This window comes from Falco cherrug, chromosome 6 (genome assembly GCF_023634085.1).
Source record: "Falco cherrug isolate bFalChe1 chromosome 6, bFalChe1.pri, whole genome shotgun sequence".
NCBI lineage: Eukaryota > Metazoa > Chordata > Aves > Falconiformes > Falconidae > Falco > Falco cherrug.
In genome coordinates, this window is record NC_073702.1 from 72060854 (window position 1) to 72082843 (window position 21990).

At 43.0% G+C, this 21990-nt stretch overlaps 2 protein-coding genes across 26 annotated transcripts in view; one reads left to right on the plus strand and one right to left on the minus strand.

The window, feature by feature from the left end:
• The window catches only part of HMBOX1 (homeobox containing 1), a 126141-nt gene extending 125842 nt beyond the window's left edge, over positions 1-299 (minus strand). For 5 of the 24 annotated variants that reach the window (XM_055713330.1, XM_055713321.1, XM_055713318.1 and 2 more), the window contains exon 1: positions 48-299. The gene's annotated coding sequence lies outside the window, so the exon portion shown is untranslated. The remainder of the gene's footprint in view (positions 1-47) is intronic. The other 19 variants (XM_055713335.1, XM_055713327.1, XM_055713325.1 and 16 more) reach the window with 13 other exon arrangements.
• A 272-nt stretch (positions 300-571) lies between these two features.
• Positions 572-21990, plus strand: part of INTS9 (integrator complex subunit 9) — a 72871-nt gene continuing 51452 nt past the window's right edge. The window contains exons 1-7 of one of the 2 annotated variants that reach the window (XM_055713959.1): positions 649-701; positions 1426-2605; positions 4841-4968; positions 9720-9780; positions 12260-12322; positions 16209-16348; positions 17969-18055. In XM_055713959.1, coding sequence (XP_055569934.1) covers positions 4904-4968; positions 9720-9780; positions 12260-12322; positions 16209-16348; positions 17969-18055 — 416 coding nt within the window. In that variant the 5' untranslated portion in view covers positions 649-701; positions 1426-2605; positions 4841-4903. Of the gene's footprint in view, positions 702-1425; positions 2606-4840; positions 4969-9719; positions 9781-12259; positions 12323-16208; positions 16349-17968; positions 18056-21990 lie in introns of both variants that reach the window. The other variant, XM_055713958.1, reaches the window with a different exon arrangement.

The following is a 21990-nucleotide window of genomic DNA, read 5'->3' on the forward strand; positions in this document are numbered from 1 at the left end:
CGCCGCTCTCGCCCTCCTCCCCCCCACCCCCCCCAAGCAACACTCACCTCTGGGTGCTGACGGCGCCTCCACCTCACCATGTAACGGCAGGAGTGGGGGGGTCCCCCCGCCCGCCCCCCGCCCCAGCGTGAGGGGAGATTAACGGGGGCGCAGAGGGACGAGAACAATAGGGGGGGGAGGAAATCCCTCGGCCGCCGAGACCCCCTCCCCAGCCCCCCGAGGACAAGGGCCCCCCTCCCCGTCTGGCTCTTCAGCCGCTCCCTCCTCCTCGCTCTCTCCCCTTTTTTTTTTTTTTTTTTTTTTTTTTTTTTGGCTCAATCACACCAGACTGACTGTCTTTGTCTGTCTGACAAGCGCCATGTTGATATCAACATCCAAGCTCCCACCTGCTGCCGCTGTGAGACCCTGGGACTTGTAGTTCCCCCTCCCCAGGGTGACGGGGAGACCCGCCGCGCTGGGACTACAACTCCCAGCATGCCCTGGGCGGCACAGCACGCCAATGGCGCGCGGGGCGCAGCGCAGGACGGACTACAACTCCCGGCAGGCCTCGGGAGGGAGGGGAGGACCCCGCCATGGCGTCATCCCGGGCGGGGTGGTGGTGGGACTGCAAGTCCCATGAAGCCCTGGGAGGGTTGAGGGCCGAGCAGGAAGGGGGGGAGAGGGATATCCCAGTAAATAGAGCCGAGCTAAGCATGAAGCTGGTGAGTGTGTCGGGCTGGGGGCGTCGCGAAGGCGGGGGAGGGGGGCGGGCTCCGACCTGCCCCGGGGGTGAGGGGGGCTGGCTCCCGGGTTCTCCTCAGGGCCGCCGGGCGTGAGGGGAAACTGAGGCGCTGAGGGTGGGGGCGGCCTTGGGGGCGCCGCGGGGGCGGGCCCAGCGCGGTGCTCCTAGCAGCCGCCGGGCGCTCGAGCGACCGTTAAGCGGCCGGCGGGCAGCTGCCGGGTGGGGGGCCGGGGCCGGGGGAGGCCGCGGCGGGTGAGGGCTGGGCACCGGCCTGTGGGAAGGGACACAGGCCTGGGCAGGCGGCTTTCTTCCAGCCCTCAGCCGCCGTGCTCCCCCGCCGGCGGTGTAGGGGCCGCCCGCGTGTGGGTCGGGTGAAACGTCTGTGGGACTGAGGAGGAGGGGGTGTTTCTCTGCCCCTTCCTACTGTTAAACGCGAGTCCCTCCGCGGAGCAGCTGTGGAGCTACCCCACTGCGCCTGTGGCTTCTACTGGGTTGCTCTAGGTGTATCAAGAAATCCACGTGGTTCCTAATAAAATCATGTTCCATCGGCAGTATGATGTTAATACAAGTAATTACTAATAAGATCAGCTTTCCTAAGGGTGTGCTATACTTCTGAGAAATATTTTGGGTTCCGATACTACAGTCTTCTAAAGGGAAAGTTTACCACAAAATGTGTTACCCCATATTATTGGTCTCCTTTCTAGATCTCCCTTTTCAACTGTGCAGGTTTCCCACAGACCTTGGATTCAGCCACTACTTTATTTTCCAGGAAGAATTTCTGTTTCACGTAATGTGCTGCAGTTCTTTGTCTGGAGGTGAAAACCAAAGAAGGCTTCAAAATACCTGAGCATAACGTTTGATTTGTTTAACCTGAAACTACGCTGCGGTTAAATGTAGGATTGTCTCAGTTTTGAGACTGAGCAGTTCATCTTGGGAAACCTTCGTTTCTGGGCTTCTTTTGAGACTTCCAGTAAATCACTATCTGTGTTGTAACCGTGTGAAATTAATTCAGTAGGCAGGTGGCCGAAGAACTTGATCCTGCATAATCTTACGTATGCGATTAAGTCTGTGTGCCTGGATGAATATGACCAGTGGGACAAACTGTGCAAAGCTAAGCACTTCTGGATGTGATTGTAGAGGCTGATACAATGTAGGGGGGAAAAGCAAACTTGAGAAAAAGACCACAGCGGAAATGTAGTTTTATGTCTGGAGTCTTGCATAGGGGTAGAGAGAGGGAAGGAGTTGGGGGTGGGTAGGAGTAGAATACCAGCCATCTGAAGTTTGTGTTGCAATATGGTTTTTAGACCTGTGTGTAAATTTGGGGACTTGGGGGTCAGGATCCTCCATCTTATCTTTGTCTGGAGATGCGGGCTTGTGGGGGGAGGAGCTGGATACTGGTTTATCCTCTTTTCTCATCTCTTTGGGTTGAATTTGGAATAGCAAGGTAGAGGTAACAGACTCTAGACCTGATTCAGAATCTAGTGAAAATTTCAGACTCCCACAAATTCAAATGGGCTTTGATCCAGGCAAATCCAGTTGCTCATTTCCCCCTAGATTTTAAGCTAGCATGTGATATTAATACTGGAAGAATGCACTGCAGTATTTGTTGGCTTCAGTGGGAATTCAAAGCACTGGCTTTAACCTGCAAAATTCTGAATGTTTTGGAGCTGCTAGCATGAGACATCATCTCTTTGTCACATTGCCATCCATGAGATCACCAGAGACACTCCAAGCTGGTGAGCGCTCAGTGTGAACCAGATGTCTGCTGAGAACCTGCCTCTGTGAGGGCCTTAGCATCTGGATCTTCATCTTGATCTCTTTGTGCCCCACTCTGTCAAACTTTCATCCAATTTACAAAGCCTGTCAAGAAAATTGTGAGCTGAGGTGGGCATATTTACATGTTATCTATGTTTTGTGACTTTTTCACATGACTATTTTTAGTTAGGTGATCAAGCACCTAGTGTGTTAGCTGCACCCACCTTACATAAGGGAATAAAGATGGAAGGAAACAAACCTCTGAGCGAAAAGGTCCTACAGTTTAGTCCGGTCAGGAATATTAGGGACTGGGACCTTTGGATTTGTTTTAAACAGGAACAAGTGTAACATGGATGGAAATTACCACATTTATGGTGTGTATAGAGATGTATATAGTGCAGGCACTCAGATTCTTGGAGTCCTAATGTAAAATCCTAACAGAGCTACGGGCCTAGAAATGTCACCTGTGCAAATAGCTATATAGTGTATATGAATTGCCTTTTTTGTGGTGTGTGTCACTTTACTTGAATCTGGTAGAAAGCATCCATTGACTCCCAGGAATCTGTTTACCACAGTGTGACAGCCACAGATATAGATTATTTTAGATGCTTTTAAAAAAGAAAAAAAGATTTTCCAGTTAGCTCATAGATGTCAGGGTCCTGATCCTATTCATGATTTTTTAAAAAGCAAGAAAGTGTTTTGCTGATGAAAGGGGTGATATTTCATTGCCTTTTTTTAATTACCAATAGTTTAAAAGCTACAAAAATAGTTCAGAACTTATTTTTTCCTTCATTTCTTTCTATTTACTTGGATTTATAGCTTCAGTTGTCAAATTTCTGGTCTGGTGAGAACTTAATTTCATATGTGTATTTTACATTTCTGAATAAAACAATTCTTTTCTCATATACTCACTTCTTCACCAGCTTGGCTTTTCAGGTTGTTTTTTTTTTTACTTTGCTAACAGCTGGCAAAATGTAATGTTGCTTCTTAATAATTAAGGCTTTTTGAATTTAAAACAAAAGTATTTGTGATATTTTTAATTTAATATTTGAGACTTAGTAGCTTTTTAATATTTAAATATAATTTAAAACAGTTTTTTGATGAATGTATGTAAATAGACTCCTTGGGAGTTGTCCAGACAGTTACAGTCCTGTGCTCACATATAGTGAGCAGAGGTAGAAAATGAAATTATTAATCTACCTTCTTTCCACTTGATAGAGTGAAGTATAGTAAGCAAGCATAAGGTATAAATGACTTAGAAAATGACTGCGTCTGTTTTTAGTGCGATGCATGGCCAAGCAATTGATATTTTTCATCTTAATTGACCAAGACTTGAATTTAAAAGCTAAAGTTTGACCACCTGAGCATTGCTGTGCTGCCAGATGCCCAGACTTCAGAGATGCAAAAACTTGTATTGGAGATGCAAAGTCTTCTATTCTTGCAATCCCTGAAGAACCATCAAATCCCTCCTCAAAGAAGAGAAGCCCTCATGCAGCAGCCAGTGGCCATGCTCTATTCAGACATTTAGGTTTCTAATCCTGCATTTTAAAGCTGGCATTTTTATTCAGTTCTCTTCTTATTCAGAGCTTCAGTTGTGCCCTTGCCTTGTTAAACGTTTACCACTCTCCATACAAGAGGTGACTGCATCTCAATGATGCTGAAGTGCCCCTGTACATAACCTGCTTACTGGCTCATTAAACTTGCATAGCATTTGAGATTTCTTGGTACACAAACCCTTCCATTCAGGTATGGTTGTCCATTCCATGGTGTTTCCTGTTTGCATTTAGCAAGACAAAAAGCAGGTGAGAGCATGCCCCAGAGCTGCTGCCATGCACATGGACAGCTTCCTCTGCTGATTTGTGCCAAGCAGCCACAATGGTGTGGGCAGCACCTTTTTTGGTTGTTTAGGCAGATTTCTTAAGGAAATAAAATTTGTATTCCTGCAGGGATTCTCTCCCTCGCTTTCCACCCAAGTAGCTTTCAAATTTGCTAGCTGATTTTGGCCAAGTTTTGCCAGTAGGACTGAGTTTTGAAGAAACTGATGTTCTGGGATTTTTGTGAAAATAAGTGGTTGCTAGAAAGAAGAGATTCTACATGTGTCCTAAATTGGAGAGAGGAGCTATGCCATCCTCTCAACCCTTGTGATCAGAAAAATTTGTATGAAAAAAATCTGTCCCTTAATACCCTGTCATGGGGAAATGTCAATGAACACACACAGCTGTGAGGACCAGATTCATGGGAAATTAGGTTTTCTGTTTAAAACTTCATGTTTAAAATTAAGGAGAAATAGGGCATTTTTCAGGGCTGGGGAGTCACTCTGGTGGTAAGGGTTGTGAGTAACTCATCCTTGTGTTCTTCTTTCAGTACTGCCTGTCAGGACATCCAACCTTACCATGCAATGTACTCAAGTTCAAATCCACCACCATCATGTTGGACTGCGGACTGGATATGACATCTACTCTCAACTTCCTTCCGTTGCCACTGGTTCAGAGGTATGTTCTGTGGCCTGTAAGCACTTAGTCTGTGTCTTCTTGGGTTGCAGTTGGAGTGCTCTGAGTGAAATGGTGTATTGGAAGGAGGGAGGGGATGAGTACAAATGAACAGCATCATCTGATATCATAAATAGACTTTGTTCACTTAAAAATTCTCTTTATCAAAATAACGTCCTTTGGCTCAGTAGACGGAAGACATTTTATGGATTTATTGATTGGTTTTTCTAGATAATTTATTCTAAGCTTCAGTAAAGTATTGCTGCAACTGCTCAGCACAAGTGAGGTCACATATCTGTCATCTTTCTGGCTTCTTCATGCAAGATGAGATAAATGGGTAACTGAGATGGAGTGTGTGGAGCCCAGCAAGTACTGCTTAACCACCCTCTTCTCAGGATTTTCTTCAGAGCAGGGACTAATGCAAAGAAAAATAGCACTTAACAGTCCTTGTTAGTTGACTTGAAGGCATAATTGTTCCCTTTTAAAAATTAAATAAATAAAAGGGCAGTGCAGCTGGGCACAGAAATGGAACAGCAGTGAAACAAAAGTAGAACCCAGAAGAGAAACCTGCAATCAAGGCTCCTGCTTCTATGATTCTACCTACAAAGTCACTTTTTCCCAGATTTTTAGATTAATTTGCATATTCAGTTAGGGTGAGTTAGATCTTGCATAAATGGAATAAATTACAAAAATAAGCAGCTGGAAAGATGGGAATGAGTAACTCTTGGTGATGGGAAGCAGCAGGAGTTTTCACAAAAGGCGTTTAGTAACCTTTGATCCACGAGGAAACAAGTGAGGAACGTTCTGGGTTCAAGGGATGCTTGACTGAGAGTAGGAGAATATGATTGGGAAAAGGAGTTTCCTAAGTGACCTAATGAGGTTAAAGCAGTTTGTCCAGCACTTCCTATGATTTGTTATTTTTGGAGAGGAAAAGAATAGACAATATGCATTGTTCTGCCAGAGCATGGAGTTCAAGATCTGCTGTAGGTTAAGAAACACATGCCTTAAGACAGATCAGTGTGATTAGTTAATTTTTGTCCCATTCCCTAATGCGATTGCTAACTGCAACATTTAGGGGCAAGAGGAGATTTTGAAGGGATCCAGAAATTTTGGGAAATCCAGGTACAGACAGAATTGCCTTGCATTTGCTTTCTCCCACTTCTCCCTACCCCCACCTGAAGAAAAAAGAAATTGAGAGAGGAGCAAGTAGCAAAATTAGGTGATTGAACAAAGGCTTAAGAGGTTCTTTAGAACTGCAGGCGTCAGAGCTCCCCAGGGATATGCCAGCTTTGTGCGCTGATAGCAGACCCTAGGAATGAACAGCCAAATTGCAGGTCACAACCTGGAATTCCCCAAGTACCTCCAGAATGCCTTCACTGAAATGACTCAAACTCAATAAGAAAGGATGTCAGATTTGACCCCTGATGGCCCAGTGGAATCGGAGCAAACAGTTGGATTTAAATCCAATCAATCTTGTCATAAGGGGATCGAACACCCCTTACAGCAAGGATTGTTCTAAGCACATGGACTTGAGCAAGTAATTGATCTCTTCAGTTCTCTACAAAACACATGTCCTGCAAGGAGCAGTGGAAATGAGTTAGAAACTTGAGGAGGAATGTGGCTGCTACTAAAAGTCTTTATCTTGCTATAGTATTCATAGTTGTACCATTACTACAATGTCTAAAATACCTCTGAAATTCAAATGTGTATTATTAACATAACGTGGCCAGGTGATAAGAGAGCTGACATTATCATAGTTTTCCAGGCGAGAGACTACAAGGACTGACTGCCTGAGGCTTGCGTGAAGTATGTAGCAGCACGAAAATGTGAACATAGGTCTGTCAGATCTTAGGTTATTACCAGCTGTATGTCCTCTTGGAACCAGATGTGCTGCTCCTTGCAGCTGGGCTGAGACAGACCCATGTGAAGTCTTAACCAGAGAGGAGCTATGCTTCTCTCTGCAGTTTTTAAACCAGAGGTCCCCAAAGTATCATCCATGAACCACTTGGGTTCTGCAAGTCTCAGTAGGTGGTCTGCAAAGGTGCCTCGATTTTTGCCTCTGTGGAGCATAAAGGTATGATATTACAGAGGATCTTTGCTATGCAGCTAAATACAGTATTGTACCTGGCATGGGACCCTCCTTGAACAAACATTTTGAGAACCTGGGCTTTAATCTATAAGAGAGGAAACTGCTGTAGTGTTTGTGTCATTAAAGGGACTCTACATTTTTTAGAGTTCTTTGCTCTTCAAAAAAAAACCAGTCAAAAGGTATTTGGATTCCACCTTGTCCTGGAAATGGCAGTCCTTGTTCTCACCAGCCCATGGAGCATTTGCAAAGTACTTGCCGTTTCCAAACACTTTTTGCCAGTTCATATACTTTAAAGGAGGTTTGTCAACTGGAATTTTCTCCCCTGTACCAAAGTCAAATGCAAAATGGTAAAGTGAACATATGGGAAGCTCTTAACCTTTCCTGTCTAGCCATGACATACTTGCTGACATTATTTATGGGACAGTTCTAGCTATTTTGGATTAATCAATCACTCTATTACAATGTGAAAACTATGTCGGCAGGAGCTGTGTTACTTCTTGGCTTCAAGGTAAAGAGTCCTTTCTGTCCCATGTTACTTATTCCACCTTCACCGCCCCCACGTGACATATCCACTACTTTTACCTCTGTTGACAACATGTATACTCTTCAGTGGATGCCAGGTTTAGTATAAGTTGATAGTGGTCTTTCATCATGAATAAAGCAAACCACGTACTAGCCTAAATTAGGGGGAGTAGGGCAAGCATGTCAAGGAAAGTTTATTCTGCTCTGCCTTGTGCTGGTGAAACCACAAACAGATCTGGGTTTGGATTACCAGTTGAGAAACTGGAGAGAGTGTTCAGGGGGCTCCAAGATGGTCAGGGTCTGGAGCCCATGACTACAGCAGGAGGTTGAGGGAGCTGGGCTTGTTAAGTCTGGCAGAGAGGAGGAATTAAATGGGGAGATAACAGCCACCTACATCAGCTTGAAAGGAAGTTACAAAGGCAACAGAGCCAAACTCTTCTCGACAGTGACAGGCAGTATAAGGGGCTAGCAGCCACACATTGTGTGGGAGGCTCAGGTTGGACATTAGCCTCCCAGTGATGAAGCTTTTCTTACCAGTTTCACCCATCCCTAGAGAGGCTCTAGAATCTCATGCTCCAGGGATTTGCAAGACACAGCTGTACAAAGCCGTGGCCTATGTGGTCTAGTGCTGGCTCTGCAACACTGGACTACAGACATCCAGCTGTCCTTTCCAACCAAGGTTTCTGTCCTCTCCTTTCTTATCTGTCAAAGTTGTTGTGTATCAGAGTGATTTGTCCTTGCTTTTTCCATAGCTCTTTTAGTCTCACTGCACCACTTCTACTCAGCCCCCTCAGTCTCCAAAATACTGCTCTTAAATTGTGTTTTGAATGTGTCAGTGGGGAGTACATGTAGCCACCTCATCTCTTCTATCATCAGACTTCTTCAGACTTACTCTTTTATCTTTGAAAGGGGGTTGCATTTCTCTGGCATAGCGTCTCGATGACATCCTTCTGCTCTCACCTCTTACCTTCTGTCTTCACTCCTTGAGTCTTTGATTTCCCCTTTTTCTTTCCTTGTGACTTTCTGGAGTGCCAGTTAGGATTTGTTCTTTTATATTGACATTGGTCTGAACACAGCATTCTTCTGAGCCCTTGAATCACTTCCTATTTTCACAATCTTCAATTTGAAAGCCCTTACAGCATATAAGCATGCCTGTCTGTAGAGCTTAGTGTACAACATTTGCAGATTTCATTGCAACCAAGTTCTCAAGTTCTGTCTCAAAATCTGAGGTTGTTGCAGGGCTTGGTTCCAGGTGGGTTCAATTCTCTTGTTTCCTCAACTTTTTTTTTTTTTTTTTAATTTCTGTAGATAGCTTGAATCTGTGCAGACAGTTTTAGAGCTAAGCTGTAGGCTCACACAGAAATAAAATGTCACTGTGAAGTATGAATAAGTCTCTCAGTTGTGGTAGCGAGAAATGCTGCAGCAATTACTACTGTAAACTCAGGGTTACAATATCCACCTTGAAGTTTCTTTATTAGCATTTGAAACAGTTAAAAAGAGGCCCTGCCATTGCTGACTGGTACCAGACCTGCCAGCTTAAAACATGCAGTTCACAGCCAAACCTCCTTGCACCTTTGTCCTGCCAATACAGGTAAATGCATTGTACAGCTGTTGGTGTGGGTCTTCAGGGTGAGACCTAAGCATGAAACCATGGTTTATGTGGATATAAAATCGCAACCTGTATCTATAAATGACTTAGTCCAGAGCATCGGTCTTTCCCTGCCATTGCTAATGGGAATATTTGTCTTTCTTCTTCTGTCCCAGAGCAGTTTTATGGTGCTTTTCTATTGTTTTAAGCATAGTTTGTTGCTGCCCTAACTTCTTCTGTTTATAGAGCCAGTTTTACCACAGGGTGATGCAAGCAGCACTGAGCCTTTTTTAAATTCTCACCATAAATGACTAAAATCAAACTCCCTGCATGCATCGTCCTCTTCTTCCTTTTACTTACAAGTGTCATAATCATGATTTGTAAAAGTCATTTCAGTGAACACTTAAACACAGTGAAACTGTTTTATTGAGATTGTTAGTTTCCTGAGACAGAAATGGCATTCTCTTCCTTTGTGATACCAAATAGGAGGTCTATGCTTAGCAACTGATAATGATATAATTAATATTGCAATAATTTTTTTCTCTCTTTCTGCAGCCCCAGGCTGTCCAAACTTCCTGGTTGGGTTTTGAAAGATGGAAGCACATTTCTGGACAAGGTACTGTACTGATGGCTGGAATGTTCTTGCCATGCAGAAGGCTACCTGACAGGTTAGGAGCTTGCACTGCAGGAACAATACTTCCATGCTGACTCATCGCAAAGGTTTCTGTGTGTACCTTTACCAGCCATGGTGTCCTTGTAGAGCAGAACGTTTTGAAACGAAATGCTAATAGCAACTCTAAGGCTTTCAATCTTCAGAGGTAGCCTAGCTTTTTAAAAAATCCTCTTAAAATGCAGAAATTATCAGTATGAATATTTTCTTATTTCATGGAGCTCCATAAATAATAGTGCTTTGCCTTCTTAGAGTGCCTTTTATTCAGCAGTCTCACTTTTTTGACACTAAAGCTTCATAGCATGCTTATAAATGAAGTTGGTATCATACCCTTTTTTAGGCAGGAGAACTATGAGAAAGTGAATGGTTTGCCCGTGGGAGGTCTCTTAAAGAGGAAAAGCTTGTCTTTGCCCTCTGAAATCAACATGTGTTCTGCTACTGGACATAGGAGGCTGGAGATAATATCCTCCCTGCTAATTCTAAGACACAGGACTTACTCAGCTACATGAGAGACACAGAATTTTTCTTTTTTTCCCGTCTTTTCATTACATTAGTTTTGTAGGCAAAATTTATCTGGGGCTTCAACCAAAACTAGGCACTGCAGCATCCAGCTTGATCTGCCATAGGGGAACAATGAACACAAAAATATGTCAGATGTTAGTAAAATAGGCAGGTATGTTTCAAATGTGTGCAGCGATAGGTATCAGTAGAGAAAATACTGTTTTAACAGACTGTTCTCTGACTATGTGAACATTAAAGGAAAACAGTAATAATAGTTGCTTTTGTAGGGGGCTTTGAGGTGGACAAAATGGATTGATCTGATTTTTACAGACAAGGGAGCTGAAGATCATAGATTGAAGACCTGATTTTTCTTCTCATTGGAGACAAAAAAACCCTGTACAGGCAGCATTTCTGTTCATAAAATAGTAACAGCTCTATTCAAAGCACATGTTAACTGGCAGTCACAGAGGTACAGAGGCTCAGTGACAGGAACGGAATTGCTCAGTTTGAATCCCCTGGAACTTGTTTCTCCTGAATCCCGGCCTTGGTCTCAGAGCTTTGGGCTCTGTTCTGTCCAAAGAATAGATAGGCTGTCAGTATATTTTTATATGTGGTGTATTTACATTTCTGTGGTGCTGCTGCAGTGTGTGCTCAGTAGAAATTTTCAATCTCACACAGCATCAATGGCAATCGTGTTAAAAATTCAGAGGCAGCATCTCTTACCTTCACCTTGACCATTGTAACTGCTTGGAATGGTAAATTCTTTGACCCATGCTGGAAAAAGGCAAGGGAAGGAGTCAAAGGGGGATGTTTTATCATGTCAGGTGGACATTCCTGTTATAGCACTCTCTGGATGACAGTTATAAAACTTAAGTCCTGGAGAGGCATTGAAATTTTCTGCGATCTAGTTTTAATCATTTTGAACTCTCTTGAGATGAGGTTAGGAGACTTCTGCCACTAGATGTAATTGCTCATTCGTTATTAGTTGGCAGGTGCACTGTAATTATTAAGAATTGGATTCAATCTTTAATTCTGTCAGTCTGAGGCTGGCTGAGACCACTCGCTTTGGGACAAGCAAGAGAAGCGTTCACGAGAGAAGGCAGAGTGTGTGATAGGTAGCCTGTGAGGTGTTGGGAGTAGTTGGGAATATTTTTGTTCCATACATAATCCCAAAGAAAGTGACTTCTCATGTCACAAAGATTTCTGATGTCAACCTTGAAAAAGGAGGAAGAAAATAGAGGACTGGAGATCCAGTAGAGAGAAATCTAACAAAAAGTGCCACATAAAGTTTGGATCCCCAAAAGAGGTTTCAGGGGCTAAAATGAGACGGGCTAAACATTGTATTCTGCTCCTAATAAGACAGAAAAGGTTTGACGTTACTGAGAACCAAAACTGAATTCCAAACTTGTAAGATAGCCAGGGCCCTGTAAAGTTGCTGTGCACACCTTCCAGGACAGGAGAGCAGCAGTTTCAAGAAGACTGGTCTTCATGACCCACTTCTCAGTTAATACTTTACTTCTAATTCTGATAGACATAGTCAGCTTGCATTGATACAGATTTCCCAGCCAATGCATCTGCAGTTGGAAGAGCAGAGAAAATGCATCTTCATAGGACAGCACCTCCTTCATGGCCCCAGCAAAACCAGGCAGTGTTTACTCTTTCCATACCTACCAGAGTGCTGTCTCCATTCCTCCAAACAAGGATCTGATCCCTTGAAGTACCAGGCAGCAGCATCTTGCATGAAAGCAATTTCAGCAGATCTGCTTACAGCAGTTTGTATCTAGAAGGGGGATAAACATAATGTAGTCATGGTCTGGAAATTACCTGTGATAAAGGAAGGGGTTTGCAGGTGCATGATCTGCTGCATTGGAGTAATATTGCAGTGTATTTTTGTGTCTTCTCTGTTGATGTGCTTTTCTTACAGGAACTAAAGGAGTGCTCTGGTCATGTGTTTGTAGACTCTGTGCCTGAGTTCTGTTTACCAGAGGTGAGTCTGTTGAAAGCCTTACTGAAAAATCTGACTCCATTCAGTCATGTGGGAGAAACTCGCTAAATTACTGTCAGTTTCATACTAATTTATTAGTACTTGGTAAATAATACTAAAACCTCTGTGATGCCAAGGTGCCTCTAGTATCTATGACACTGGAAAAAGGATGGAAGCAGCCCTTTTCAACAATGGTTTTGGGAGAGTTAGAAGATCTCCCTTGAGCAGATCATTATCTCACAGAAGAGTAAGACTTAACTGTCCCTTTTTATGGGCCTTCCAAAGACAATATGACTGAGCTGGACTCAGTTATGACAGGATACATGTGCTGATCTAGATAAGAGCAGTGAATGAAGGCAAGGAAAGCTGCTTGTCTCTAACCACAGATGCATGACCTGCTTAGTGGAGCTCCCCTGGGGAGCCGACCGTGTGGTTAAGCCACTGTTTGATTCTGCTGGGTTGCAGTTAGATGTGCTGTTCTGCCGGCAGCAAGTTTAGGTTAAAAAGTTTTGCTGCCTTCTTAGCTATTCATCGCTGCCTCTTTGAAGGAAGAATTGTACCTTTATGTCCACTGACATAACTGCAAGTGGCTGCTTCTCAAGCTGTTTTTTTCAAGAGTACCTGGGTGTTAAAGAAGAAGAAAGCAAGACTATTGAAAATGTTTGAATTAACTGGGTTTACCTGACTGATCAGATTAACGGTGTATGTAGGAGATCTGAAGTACGAAGCTGAGGAGAGAGTGGTGGGGGTGAATGATGGGGAGTAGTCTGGGAATAGTGTCCTCTTTCCTCAGCTGTGTTCAGACTGTGATAACATCAGTTCTTTCATTTCATGTTGGGATGCTTTCTCTGTCTTTCAAAGACAGAGACAATTGCTTTTGGGCAGTGATTTTTTTTTTTTTTTCCTTTCTGTCTGAACTTGTTGACAGAAGTACAAAATACTCCTGGAAGGTTGTTGTCAGCTTGCTGGGATTCTGGCAATAGCACTTGTCTGTTGATTCCATGAAACTCACCTCTTGCAGCTTTTTACTCTTGTCATCTTGAGTCTTCAAAGCAAGTTGGCAGCGCTGGTACTGGTTTTGGCAAGTGATATCAACAGATATATGTGCAATTGCTAGTATTCTCCAACTGGAATGGATATAATCCACTCGGACTGCTTCCCCTGCCCCTCAAGAACCTCAGCCTAATAATTCTGCGTTCTTGTTTGCCTTCTGGTTACTGCCCTGTGGAAGGGAGGGATGTGGGAAGCATCTGTATGCCTAGAAAGTACCATTATGGCCCAGATCTTTGGAAAGATGGAGTTCACATTCTGGATTCCCTTTGGAATTGAGGGCATGCACAAGAATGATAATCTGCTGTGGTTTAGGGTGCTTCAGGGCTGGAAAATACCCAGGGTTACTTTGTTGGGCTGGAAAATACCCACATGTGTAGCTCTAAATATGACTGATGGGGAGTTGCTGCTTCATTATACCAGTGTTGTCACTGAATGTAACTCTATTTTCCAGCAGTCCATGTTACAACTAGAAGACAGCAACCAGCTGCACATGTCATCATTGTAGGGACTTTGCAAATGGCCTCTCAAACGCTTCTGTTCCCAAAGTTCCCAACAGGTGCCAAGTCTTCTCTGCAAGCACTAGGAACACATCTGCTAGTCATACGCAGCTCGCATCTCTAGCTTCACGGCCTCCCCTGTCTGGAGGAGGATTCAGATGTCATGGTCAGCTGAATGCAGCAGCAGAGCAGAGACATTGCTGGTGTTTGGCAGCACGGTATAAGGAGCTTATAAGGAGTGAAAGAGGCTTTGTCTTTTTCTTTGTCTCCTTTCACGGCTCTTTTAAAGAAAATAGTTTGCAAAAGCAGTTAGTTTGAGAATCATAGTATCACTTCCAGGAACACCATTGCCAAAGAAAGCCAAGTTTTGAATGTAATCCAGAAGCCACAAGGTGGTAAGAGGCTGTCTCGGCAGCAGAGTACACTTCCACATGTCAGAGTGCAGGGTGCAGCCCTCTCTTTGCTTGGCAACCTTCTGGTCTCTCTCACTTCACATTCAAGAAACATTTTTAAATCTCTTCAGTTTATAGGCACTTTCAGTGAGATTGCCGCAAGTCCCAGGGAAGATTTTACTTTGTGTTGGTTTTGACACCCTTTTCATCCTATTAGTAACTGCTGCTAGGATGCTGAGACGTGGGGGTGCTTAAACTTGGAAAGTGGTAGTCTGCATCCTCCTGATGGCTCCCTTGGCTGAGATTCAGCTCAGGGCTGAGACTCCCTCCATTTGATTCTTTATCACAGACTCGCAGAACGGTTTGGGTTGGAAGGGACCTTAAAGACCATCCAGTTCCAACGCCCCCGCCACGGGCAGGGACCCCTCCCAGCAGCCCAGGCTGCCCCCAGCCCCATCCAGCCTGGCCTTGAGCCCTGCCAGGGATGGGGCACCCACAGCTGCTCTGGGCAGCCTGGGCCAGTGCCTCGCCGCCCTCACAGGGAAGAATTTCTTCCTCATCTCTCATCTCCATCTCCCCTCTCTCATGTAAAGCCATTCCCCCGTGTCCCATCGCCACCTGCCCATGCTCAAAGCCCCTCCCCAGCTTTCTTGTTGGCCCCTTTCAGCACTGGCAGGTGCTCTAAGGTCTCCATGGAGCCTTCTCCAGGCCGAACAACCCCAACTCTCTCAGCCTGTCCTCACAGGAGAGGCGCTCCAGCCTCTGATCATCTTTGATGCTTCTTCTGGACTGGCTCCAACAGGTTCATGTCCTTCTTATGGTCTGGACCCTGCTGAAAACCAGGACATGAAGGGCCAGCTTGACAGAAGCAGGTGTCAGCAGGTGCTTTGATACCACGTAGTGAGTGTATGTCTGCCTGGCAAGCTTAGTAAGATAAAAGGGTGCCCTGTCATGAATCTGAGGATGATGTTTCACCTACTGTACTCAGCTTGGAGATCATGCCTCAACATTAGCTGTGATCATGGATTGAAACCATGAACGCTTAGCTATGAGTTAAGCAGCTTGTCACCAGAGCACTGTGTCAGCCCTCTGGAAAGCCAAGTGACCTACTTTCTTGCCTTTTTTATTCAAATTGCTGGACCAAGCCTTGTAATCAGATAATATGTGCTTGATGAGTGTTGAATTCCATTAGCTGCTCTATAATAACTGAGTAGAGGTCATATATCTTGTAAATTTCTGACTTGACACCATTTGTGTTATAGCATTACCAGTAAATATTTCTAATTAAAATTCCTTTAACAGTGTGTGAAATCTTCTTTCACTGTTTGAACTGCTGTCTTAACTGTCACATCAAAACAAATTGGACCCACCCGTTTGTTTTGTTGTATCCTGTGAATGAGCTTAATCTCTTGCTGTAGAAAATGTGAATGGTAAAGATGTCCAGCAGTTAGTTTGGGAAAATATGAGAATTATTTTAAGCATATGAATAAATACAATCTACATTCACCTCTCTCACTCTCCTGGGGTACAGTACTATGTGCCATGTAAAAATATGAGACACCCTGCTAAATCGCTACTGCAGAAGTTTTGGTGTCTGCACAGTGTTCCTCCTTAAGGAAGTGCACAGATCAGTTATTTGACAAAAGTGTAATCATCATGCCTCTCAACAGCAGCCATTTCATTACATGAAAGACAAACACAGGACATGGTTTCCTTTTGAGATTTGAGAAGGGAGTATTTTTAGGGGGCTTTTAAAATAAATCATGTTAATTTAAAGGAAACATTAATCTTTGCCATGTATGAGATGTTCCCCCCCCCTTTTTTTTTTTGTAAACTGATTACATTCCTGCAATATAAAGTTTTTTTTAAAAAAAGAAAAATTTGTTCTTCTGCCATTGCTTCAACTGCATGAAAGGGTTATGTGTTGCTTATCTCCTCTGTTTTCAGACTGAGCTGCTTGACCTCTCCACCGTAGATGTAATCTTGATCTCAAACTATCACTGCATGATGGCATTGCCCTATATCACGGAGTACACAAGATTCACTGGAACAGTATATGCCACTGAACCCACTGTTCAAATTGGCAGGTAAAAAGCCCCTTAATATTCTATACTCCTCTTTCATCACTGCTATGGAAAAGGTGTAAAGGACAATATGGGTAGAGGAGTGTCTAATGTTCCGAAGAGGCTCTTAGGCAGTAGCTGAACTACAGCCAAGTCCTTAGTGCTGCAAATCTTTTAACTCAATGCTTCCCAACCTCTGGAACCATCTGTCTTTGAGATTTACAGCAGGTGCTTCATGTTGATTCCAGGCAGTAGATACGGTATAGTAGATCTTGAGTGGACTGAGACACCTTGAGCAGCAATTACCATATAGCCAACTTCAAACCTTCAAAAACCATGAATCAAAGATCTCTCCTGCTTCTTTCTGCTCCCCTTAAACAAAAAAGGAATCACCAATCTTTTCAACCATAAACAGGTTTAAGATTATTGCCTTGTTTCTCAGCATTTGAAATTCATATAATCACATTTTCGTGCATGCCATGGGAGGGAATTTAAGCTGTCTTTATCTTAAATGACAGTTGAGATACATAAGCTCTGAACCCCAAAGAGAAGCACTAAGAAAAACAACAGAAATATGAAACTGAAGTAGAAAATGTAAGACCTGACAACGCAGTCACCTTAATAATTTGTCATCAAATTCATCAAATTTGGCAGTCTTATTTTACAAAGTTGTCTGTTTATTGGATAGGTCAGTACCAGAGACTGCAGGTTTGGTCCCTTGATGAAGTCTAACTGGACTTGTGCTGTGTGCATCTCATGCAGAACAGCTGCCATGTTCAATAATTAGAAACCAGATTTTTTGGTATCTGGACTACTCTGTAAGCACTTCAGGGGAGGAATCTTTGTCTATTAAAGGTCCTGTGCAAACTTCCCATGCCAGAGTTATTCTCCCATTGTGTGAAAACAAACAGAAACTGAAGGCCCTTGTAGGTGAAAGGAATTGTATAAATATGAACTAGTAGTAGACCTCTGGGGTATTGCTGGCCCATAGTTGAAGATAACAAGCAGAGTCTTGTTGGTGAGTATACTGGTGCAGTTCTCCCCACCCCAAGTAGTTTCAGATGCCATTCTTCTGCAGTTACGTTTGTGACTTTTACCTTCAAGGGGAAGCACACATACAGTTACAATTGCTGTTTAGTTTTGGGCAGTGAAATCTGCAGTGCCAGTTTTTAATGCCTGACATATTTTTCTGTCTCAAATGCTGTATTGTGCATTTGTAGATGAGGAGAGTTCACTCCTACAAGGTGCTTGGCTTCTCTAAGTGATAAACAGGCATCAGCTAATGAGTTTTCTCTGTGTATTTTGTCTCATTCTATATGACAAGCAGTCAGTAACAAAGAAATCATCTTGCATGGCAGGAGTTCCTCTTGTCTTACCATTTTCCAAATGACCCATAAGCTAGTGGGGCAGATCCTCTGCTGTCACAGCCACGCAGACAGAATTGCACTAGCTTGAGCTTGAAACACTTTGTGGAGAAACGGGTAGTACTGGTGAGCAGTAATTGCTGCAATGCCTCTGTGGGAAGAACCCCTCTTTAAAAATGCCCAATAGTGTTACAGTTTTGTGATATTTTGGGAACATTTGGGACAAAGTTATCTCCTGTGTGAAAGGCTGTGATACAAATGTAATATGATGTCTTTTCAGACTTCTCATGGAAGAACTGGTGAATTGCATTGAGCGTGTGCCAAAGGATCAGTCTGCCTTCATGTGGAAGAACAAGGAGGTACAGAGGTGAGGAACAAGCCACTGGGAAAGGCTTGTCCTAAAACACTAACGAAAGTTTAGAAGTCACTGTAATGATGGGTCAGCTGCCACCATTTGGGATTTGCTACAAACATCAAGCAGAAAAAAAGCCCTAAGAGGTTTAAAGCTATGACTCCTTGTGTCACTTCTTTCTTAAATTATTTGCACATTGTTGGTCTTCCAAACAACCACACAAGTTTGATTCTTGGAGGGAGATGTTCTGATCTTCTCTCACATAGTTTAGCTCCATGATGGTAGATAAAACCAACAGATTTTTGTATTAATGTCATAAAGTTGTTGAAATTAGCAAGCTATATTGGAATATTTAAAATTTAAAATTATTTTTACATTCCTGTTGGCTGAAATGCTAAGAAAGTCAGGATGTAACTATTGGAGGTCACTGTGGCCCTCCACAAAGCAATGCTACCTTTCTTCCCAGGGCTGCAGCCTCATTTATACTTGGAACAGCAGAGGTGGGGTTTTTGGCTTTTCAGATCTTGGAAGCAAATTGAAATCTGAGTGGAAAAGGTTAGTTGGAAACTCCATGTCTGTTATTCCATCTATATGGAAAAACAGGGTGCTCAATTTTGAGGTCGTTTACATCTAAGATTTTGAAAGCCTGTGTAATCTAAAAATTATCCATACAGTTTACTAATTGCAGATAATGCTCTCCTTGGAAATAAAAACAACTTTAGGTGCACAACATGTTCTATGGAGGAGACATTTTTGGTTTTAGCACATTTTAAAGATGGGACCAGTTGATTAGAAAGTTATTTTTAAAAGCTGCTTTGTACATTTTTAATTGATCTCCCATTTTCTACTCCTAATTCTTAGTGTGGCTTGATCTAAAAATTTACTAAAATTGAATTATTTCATGCATCATAAAAGTAGTCTTGATATTTTTCAGTATCACAAAGAAACTAAAAATCCAAATTAACATACGTTTAACTATATATTGTACTCCCCTGCTGAGCTTAGGAGCAGTCTTAGCATTATAACTCTCTTTTGAAGAAGGCAAGTAAAACACAGATGGAAAACAAAACTGAAGACAATAAAGTGATCAGGATTTTTTGCTGGTTGATGTATACTGTGACCAGAATTGTGTTGGTTTTGTTTCAATTTTGGAGTCTGCTGACCTGAGCAGAACCATTCCGGAAGCTCGCAGTGATGTGAAGAGGGAGGACTGGAGCCATTATTCTCGTCACACTACTGCATGTGTTTTGTATGCATCATTTAAAGGAGGACCATACATCTTGGAGCTCATTTAATGTCACTTTCCTGGTGGTCGTATTTTAGAAAAAGTGCTGTCTAGCACTTTGCATGCTATTGCCTATTCCAGAGGCGAACACAGAGAGGTATCTTTGTTCTGATTCAACTGCTGTAGGAGGCTGGAGTCTTTTTGTTGTGGTGGTATTTAGAATACATTTTCCTGTCTCGTATTGCTTGGGAAGTACCCCAGCATTGATAGTTCTCCTTAGTACTATCAAGTAATTGTTATAATGGTGTACCAGTGGAGGTAGGAGGAAGGTGTAAGAGCCTACCCCCTGGGAATAGACGGTGTCCTGTCCCACTTACAGGACCTCTGTAGAGCCCAGAGCACTGCCACAATGTGGTGTGTTGTTGGGAATCTCTTATCAGAGGGCAGGGCCCCCAGCTTTCATAAAATGCACACCGTGCCCAAGTACGAGGTAGAGGCAGGAATGCTATGCTAGCAAGGATAAACAGAGTAGCCCTGCAGCTGTTTGGTAGCATAAATCTATGTATCATAAGCTCTGCCTTGAGGCCAGTATAAACTAATATTGTCTGTGAGCTGGAGCAGGGGGACAAACCTGAATTCCCTTTCCAACTGTGCCCCACCTATGCTCCAAGTTTCCCACTTCAGCTCCCTTTGCTTCTGTAGAATGGAGCTCCTATCCACCATGGAGGGTATACAGGGACTTAATTAATGTTTGCAAAGTGTTTTGAGATTCCTAGTGACAAGTGTCACGCAAGCGTGAATAGAACTGATTATTATAGCATGTGAGCAAACATCTACTGATCCACAAATTAACACCTGGCTAATAGCACATGCAGGGTTGGACTGACATCCGTTATTTAAGAAAATGTGATCCCTGATGAATATTTTTTTTTAATACTTGGCTGTTGCTAGAACAGAATACTTATTACTTCTGAGTCTAACTTTAATTTTTCAGGCTGATCAATCACCATTACTGCTTTACAGTTCAGCTAGTTCTACTCTAAATAGTATAAAACACAAAGTATTATAATCTTCATTAGATAAAGCATTGAAGCATTTTAAACGCAAATACCGTATAAAATATAATAAGTTCATTAGAGTGGCTTACGTTTTTCCATTATCAGATCCAGTCTGAACTAATTGCTTAGCAGGTTTTATTACCATTGGTTTTTATTTTAAATGAGCAGTCTCATCTATAGATGCTCAGCCAGGATATCTTTCACACTGATTAGGATTCAGGGGGCTAAAGAGGAAGTTTGCTTTATGAAAGACACTTTGTCAACTACCTGTTTGATGGTTTCTTATGTCTTTCTATAAAGTGTCTGAAACAGGCTGTTTCCTGAGAGAAGATGTAGTGGACAAGAGAGGCCAGCGTTCTGATCAGCTTTGGTACTGCCATCTTCCTCTCCCTTCAAACAAGAACATGTTATGTCATATACCAGATGTTATCCTTGGCGTTGAACGGGAGGGACTGTCTCTAGGCAGATGTCAGGTTCAGAATACAAGCCTCTGAGTTTCTTAAGCATAAATCTTGTATACTAACCACGAAGCATGCTACTTCGTGATACCTGCCCGTATGTGGCAGTAGGTTGACTGTCGTGGCACCTGCCCACATACATCTGGTTGTTAGGAGGTGATCCATAATAGGGTGTTGCCGTAGTATTAGTAGATTCACTCCAGACTTTCAGATATCCGCTAGTAACTTCCTGTACAAATTTTAAAAGCGTGGGTGACAGGTGAATGCCAGCAGGGGCACATCTGAGGAACCATCAGTCCTCATTCTCTCTGAAGGCCACTCAGCAAGGAATGAAGCTGCTGGAGGGGACTGGTGCCACTGGCTTCTGTTAGGGAGCAGAGTATATTTACAGTGTAGCCACAGTCAAGGCTAATAGAAACTTCTATCAATCACCAAGGACAATTCCCCACTTTTCTCCATTACATGGAGATACATTCTCCTCTTCCCAGAAGAGAAGCTCCTGAAAGCATCCAACTCTAAATGTTTCTTATGGTAGGTTAAAGGCTTTTACAGGCAATTTGCTTCAGTGCAGTGGTGGACAACTATCCACATTGTTTGGCCTTTTGTTGCTTATGACTTCCCCAAAAGACCTTGAATGCTTTGTTTGTTTCCTTAAGCACAGTGTGCTTTCAGCCAGCATGTGCTGGAATTGCAGTTATCGCACTAGACCTGTACAGCAGTCTTGGCAATATCTGGCCTTAATCCTTTCTTCAGTATCTTAAATTATGGAAGAGTTCACTGACCTAGTAGATATAACAATAAATTAAATGCCTTTAAACAAATTGATCAAAGAAACTTGACCAATTTCCATAAATCTTTGGAAATTGGTTTGAATTAGCCTTTGATTTAGCATTGGTTTAATATACAAAAAAAATCCTATTCTTCTTACGCATTTGGCAGCTGTGCTGCTTCCTGCCTCAGTTCATGTTGCTAAGGAAGATTTATTTCCCAGAAGTTAGCCATCTCTCTTACAGCCTGTGACATTATAGTTCACTTCTTCCCTTGACAACGCCGTCCAGCTAACTTGCAATGTCTGTGAAGAGCAGAATGGATGGATTTTACTTTGGTGTAAAACATCTTAAATACTTCCGTGTAGGGGATTTCAAAGAGCTCTGCAGTGTCAGCTAATGTATCCTTGCCAGTACACTTGGAAGGCAAGTGGGGTATCGT